Raw genomic sequence first — 6,322 nt, 5'->3', positions numbered from 1 at the left:
GGGACGCTCCCGATGTGGGAACGTGGGACGTGAGCCAGCGTCGGGCACCAGGGATGGTCCTGATGCAGGAACATGGGACGTGAGCCAGCGCAGGGCACTGGGGACTCTCCTGACGTGGGAATGTCAGAGGTGCCAAGGGCTTCCTTCCCCTGCGCAGCCACCTGCRGGGAGCCTCCCTTCGGCCATTCCTTCCGCTGCAACGTTTGGCAATAAGGAGACACTAGTTACGTGATTCCTGGGCTATCCGGGAAGAAAAGTAAGGAAGGGCCTTCGAAGAAGGGAAACGTGCTCAGATCCCTCTTCAGCTGGTGCTGAGTGCATCCAGCYGCCTCACGTTTCAGTTTGGGACGAGGAATCACTGAGTGAATCAAGGGTCACCTTCCCTGAGGTACCTTCTACCTCCTGCAGAGGAACATACCCCAAAGCATTTTCCCCCACTCCTCCTGTCTCACATCTCAGTGCAGGAGTGCAGGGGGGGAGGAAGGACGAGGACTTTGACAGGAGCAACAGGCTCCCTGCAAGCTGCAGACTGGCCCCATTCTCAGCTACTTCCAAGCCCCCCCCAGCAGGATTTAGCAGCCACCACCCAAGCTGGCACTGAAGCCTGGGATTCGGCCTTTGCTGCGATTACTCTTACTTGATGCAGAAAAGCTAAAATGCAAGGAAGAGAGACCTAAAGAGTTGTCTGCTGAGCTTTATTCCCCATCAGGTAACATCCGTATCTCCAAAGCCAGCTCCGCTCTTGCTAACAAGCTGGCCAGTCCTGTTTTTTTTCCCTGGCAGGCTGGTGTTCATATCCACAGCTCCTGAGCTCCCCTTCTCATCCTTCATCCTTTTAACTTCTTTGGTTGCAAATGCAAAGTAGCACTCACAGGGCAGTGAGACACTGGTAAATGCCAGAGTCAGCAGGGTCAGTGATTAACATAGGAGCTGGAAAACACACAAAGAGACAGCCCGAGCAGTTCTGTTATGCAGATGACTGCACACACGGGCTTCCAGCACATAAACAAGTAGTTAGCATTTTTCTGTTTCTTGAAGGACTTCAGTGGGAAACCAGTGCGCTCTCTGGTCCCTGGTTTGGCACAGGATGTTTCAGCATGACAGCAGGTCACGGAGACCTTTGCAGTTTAGCTCTGGGTGCCAGAAGCTTTTCTTCCTGATGGGCTTTATCCTGCCTGCTGCAGCCTGCCCTCTCTCAGACAAGTCCCAGAGCAAAGGTGCAGAGACATCCAGCCGCATGTGGGTCTCAAGGCACTGTGTTCTCAACCACACTGGATGTTTTATTGCTCTAAGACCGGCCATCGAGCCTTCCCCAGTTTCAGCAGACAATAATTCTCCTTGGTTTGAGAGCAGTGAGGACGGGTCTCCCCAGGACACGGTGCTGGGTTCCTGCATGCGGTGAGGCTGTGTTACTGGAAGGTGATAACCCTGGCAGGACCAGTCATGGGGACACCATTCAAGCACTTAGTTATTCCCCCCAGCAGGAAAACTCCCCAATCCTACCTCCATCTATGGGACTTTCAGGAGTGTAGCAAGTCAGAGTCCTCTTTCTACTGCACTGTTGTCCATGGCTGGACTAAAGGAGACCATTGCCTAGGACAGAACAGTGGGATGTCGTTGAAACTTCTGCTACAGCCAAATGCCATTCGAGGCAGGTCAGACTGTCAGCTAGTTGGCTGCAACTGGTGCACTAAATTGGCATGACCATCCCCTCAAAGCACTTGCTGGCACCCTACTTCTGTTTTTCCCATCTTTCTTCCTTCAGACCACTGCAGAGTCAGAATCTGAGCACTCTCAGCCCTCTAGGAAGTCAGGGGCAGCTGAGGCTGCTGAGGGCTGGCAGGACTGAGAGCATGAAGGGCTTCCAGGAGGATGCTAAATGTCAGCTGCCCAGGCTAGGTTTCTCCCTCACTTTTTGGCAGCAGAAACAGGGTCAGCTGCAGTCTGCCCACCAATTTTATGTAGAAGGAAGATCAAGTTGCACGATGGATATTCTTTGTGGTTCTGGTGCAACTAGGCCTGACAGAGATCTGGAAAACATGGAGGCAACCGCAATCTTTGTAGTAACTTTGTAGTAACAAATGCTAGAAGTCCTAGTTTTGTGTTCCTGCTGTCTAGCACTTCTCATTCCCTGTCCAGACACCAGCTCCGAACCCACTGCCTCACGCTTGGCTACAGCTCCTATAGGGATGCTCAGATAGGCGGACTGCTGCAGAGATGTCCTGTGAGGCACCCTGATTTTGTCCAAGTCCCTGGATACAACTGAGTGCAAGCAGATGGGCTACTGTATTCAGTTCTGCTCACCCCACTCGAAGAGAGACAGTGACAAACTACAGGGAGTTTTCAGTCAGGAGCTACAGGAGCTAGAGTGATTGGAATATGGAAGAAGATGAGAAGTGCAAAGTCTGTTTTTGCGGTGTTGAAGTGAAGACTGGAGAGCAGCGACAGCTGGGCGCGTATATCTCAGAGTGAGAGGAATTAATGGGGGTGACTTCAGCCATATGATTGAGGACAGATGAATGGCACGGAGGGCAGAAGAACTTGACCTGAACTTTAGGAAATTTGGTGACAAGACCCAGCCAGAAGTTTCATCTCCCCAAGGGAAGTGGGAAATTGGCCTGAGCATTTGATCTCACCTTGAACAAGAGATTTGAGGCTCTCCTACATCCCATTGCCCACTTCCTCTGTAGTGACTCAGAGCTCGGTGTCATTCCTCTTCCCTTACAAAAGACCCAGCACCCCTCCCTGCCACTTCTTTYCCATCCTGTCCAGAACACCTGGATCCCTCACACTGTTTTTCTCTCTGTCACTTCAGATTTCCCCTTTATTCCTCTGTAGGACCAGGGAATCTCAGTGCTGTCCCCTGAGAGTGACCCCGAACACCCAGTCCCTCTGGCAATGGCAGCTACCTCCCAGTTCATCTTCAGGGTGATGTTCAGGGCTGGCCATCTAATACATCAGGAGCACACCAGAGAGCCAGGCCTGCCCTGTTCCCTGCCCAGGAGTAGCTGAGCCCTGAAAGTAAGTCCCATCTCTGATAACCCTCTGCTTCTGCTCAAGGCTCTCTTCCCTTCTGGCTTTTGTCTGGCTCAGTTTCCCCTTCCTGCCTGCTCTGTGAGATCGGAGGGAAATGGCTTGAACTTGGTGCTGGTGCTGTCCCCTTGCTCCCAGARATACCACACTCCTGCTGAGACAGTAGGGAATTAATTGTGAAAAACCATGCGCAGTTCCATGGCACTGGGACAAGGAACAAGACTCTTAGCCATATCCTGAGCTCCCAGCCATAGGTGGGAGGGGTGGAGAAGAGCTGGGAACGGTAGGAGATTCAAAGTCAAGATCAAAGCGTTTCCCTCTGAAGCCCTCACACTCTCCTTCCCTCCCACTTGCACATAAAAGGACTCTGCCCTCAGCAGGCTCTCCGCTCTGGAGGGTGGGTGGAGGAGGGGGCTGGTTTCCCCCTTGCTTTTCCTGTGTTACGAATAACTATTCCCAGAGGTGAAATGGTGAAAATCCTTCCTCACCCCTCCTCCCCCATTCCTGCTTCTTTCCCAGATCTAGAGGACCTGAAGACATTTTAATGACTGAGATTTCATGGCAGACCTGGCCTGCTTCGGGGTGTTACCAGCCAATGCCAGCACAGGGGAGATGCAGTGAGCAAAGCCTTTGAAGTGTACAGTAGAAAGACACTGTTAGAGCCAAAGCAAAAGGAAGAAAGATTTGAAAGAAAGCAGAGCAGTTGGGCCCACAGGAGGGGGAAAGGCTAATTAAGGCACAGTGCATGGAGGAGAAAAAGACAGAATCATTAAGATACCACAGCAGGAATCGATGGTGTGGCTCCATGGTGGTTAAGCCCAGCTGAGCCTTGTCTTTGCCATTCGCTCCCCTTTGGTTCTCCATTCCCACCCTCTGCTTTGCATTGGCACTGGGGTGTGGGTGACTGTGTATGAGCCAGTTCATGTCAGTGATCCAGCTGAAAACTATTCAGTTTAGATTATACCCTAAACCAGRCTGCAACTCAGGACAAGAGTTTGCATTATATCCGGCCAAATACCCTTACTTATTAATGAGTAGAGGGTGGGCTAAAGCTTGCAGGTGATACTAAACTGAAGAAGTTGCAAGCTGTGGTGAGGAGGGGCACATATAGAGGCCCAGAGACAACAGGCAATTGGAAACAGGCAGGACACAGCAGGCAATTTTGGAATGACTGGGAAKAAGATATTCTTACAGCAATACATCATTATGCACGGTTGCAGAAAACTGCCAGCAGTAAGAAAAAGCTGTGGTGGAAAGACTGAGGGAAGGAAAGCTGAAGAGCCAAGACTGWGGTTTTGTTTCTTTCAGTGGTCGTGGCAGCCTTCGTGGTCTCTGCTCTGGCTTGTGCTGGGAGGACCTGGGGCTACGTACTCCTCTGCCACTACTGAGCGAGAGGTTTGTCAAACTGCTCTCTCCATCCCACCTACGCATGAGAGAGGGCAGAGCGGGCGAGATGGAAAGGGGCTGCAGAACGCAGCGAAGGGGRATTGCCGGGACTGCGGGACACGGAGAGGCAGGCAGTGCGGAGGGGCCAGGCAGGATCCAGGGCGAGTCTGAGTAAGCGAGTCAGAGGAGCCTGACCACATGCAGGGSGAGAAGGGAGAAGGACGGGGGATGGGGTGTTTCACACCTAGCAAACAGGAGCAGATGGRGCTGGAGTTAAACACCAGAATGAATTAACCTGCACGGCCCCAAGGAGCCTCGGATTTAGTAAACCATTCCTMTCTCTCCCCTTCTGGGGTCTATTGGGGGCTGTTTAGTGAAGAGTTAGCAGTGTAGAGAGGGGTTCTCTTGGGTCTGTAGCTAGTCGGGGATCTGAGATATGGCCCTGCAGTGTAAACACAGCCATACAACCCTGCAAAAGCTGTGATTCCCCAACCCTTTCCCAAGCCCTGCCCCCAGGCACACTCTGAGATGGCCATACTGTTTGCTCGGGGAGAAACGTGAGAAGTAGAGCAGAGTGCTGTAAAAGATGTAAATGTTTCGGTGCTGAGAGCAGCTCCGAGTGTCTAGGGCACAGCCTCGGTGGGGGATGGAGGGGACCGGAGGAGTCGCTACTCTTTTGTTCTTGATCTTGGCTGTTAGGAGGGGTCCCAGGAAAAATCTTGGCACTGATTCACTAAAGGCAGCTCACAGTATGTGCTTTATCAGGTGGTGGCCGTGGGGGGTCGGGACAGGACGGAGCGCAGGGACGAGGCAGCGAGAAGGGTTTGGGGTAGCCCCTTGTGGCCAGCTCATCTCTGTGCCAAATCTTCTGGCTTCCTTGGGAAGCCATGCCATCAGCAGGGGAGGGAAGGAGAGGAAAGTCCCCCGGCTATAATGTGGGAGAGGGAGCAAAGGGGTTGGTTCAGTCCCAGTAACCACTGACATGGTGACACACACGATCGCCRCTGCTGCAGTATTGCACCCTGAGAGAATGCGACTGCCTATGAGCAATCGTCACCCAAGTCTGATGCAACAGCTGAGAAAAAAAACAAAAACAAAAAAAAACCCCGATCCTTTTAACAAAAATTAGTCACCGCTGAGGTCAGGTTTTTATAGGGCTGATCTCTGCCCTTTGGAGCTTAACCTTCAAATATGACTGATAGCATTGTGAATTCCAGTAGTAAAAGGGACGAAAGGAGGAGGATGCTACAAAGGAGATGGGGACCCTGCCCAGGGACAGTGCCACTCGCTGAGCGAGGAAAGCCTGCTGCGCTTCCTTTCACTGCTGAGCGTCTGCTCCAGTTTTACGTTTTGAAGTGCCTGGGCCCACGAGCAGGTAGCAACGAGGCACAGAGGGAGGAGGTGAGGCTGGGGCAGAGGATGAAGAAGAAGGGCTGAGAGGCGAGGAACTGGTAGGAGAACGAGGCTGCTCAGAGTCGGGCTGCAGGGAAGGTGCTCTGGTCCCGCGGGCTTCGTGCGGGAGCCCGCGGGCTCAGGGAACGGTCTACGCAGCACGGCGGGCCTGAGAGACGCGGGAGGCAGCCTGCGACCCCACCTCGGCTGATCTCTTACGATCACGCGCGTGCGTGATTTCCTTGAGGTAAACCCGTAACCTAGAGATCTGGTGACTCTCCAAACCTGGGGAAAAAAAAAAAAAAACTAAGAAAACTGAAAGTGACGCTGAAGGACGCGGGCCCCCGGCACTGCGCTAACGGGGCTGCGGTCCCCTGGGAGGGGCAAAACCCCTCGTCTCGCCCACGCGCCGGCGGAGACAACCGGCCGCGCCGGCAACGTGAGTCAGCGGCGCAAAAATGCGGGCGATAACGGAGCGATAGGGCCGCGAAGGCCCTCTGCGCCGCCGCCG

The 6,322-nt window shown here is 53.3% G+C and overlaps 1 protein-coding gene across 1 annotated transcript in view; it reads left to right on the top strand.

Annotated features, from left to right (window-relative positions):
- The first annotated feature begins 1,237 nt into the window (after nucleotides 1-1,237).
- The window catches only part of ABCD4 (ATP binding cassette subfamily D member 4), a 21,383-nt gene continuing 16,298 nt past the window's right edge, over nucleotides 1,238-6,322 (top strand). Inside the window, exon 1 of the mRNA XM_085301826.1 lies at nucleotides 1,238-1,398. Coding sequence (XP_085157952.1) covers nucleotides 1,238-1,398 — 161 coding nt within the window. The remainder of the gene's footprint in view (nucleotides 1,399-6,322) is intronic.

Source organism: Rhea americana, unplaced genomic scaffold, assembly GCF_003343005.1.
Source record: "Rhea americana isolate MKP2758 unplaced genomic scaffold, rheAme1 scaffold_18, whole genome shotgun sequence".
NCBI lineage: Eukaryota > Metazoa > Chordata > Aves > Rheiformes > Rheidae > Rhea > Rhea americana.
Note: the sequence above shows the minus strand (reverse complement) of the source record. Positions and strands in the feature narration are given on the sequence as shown.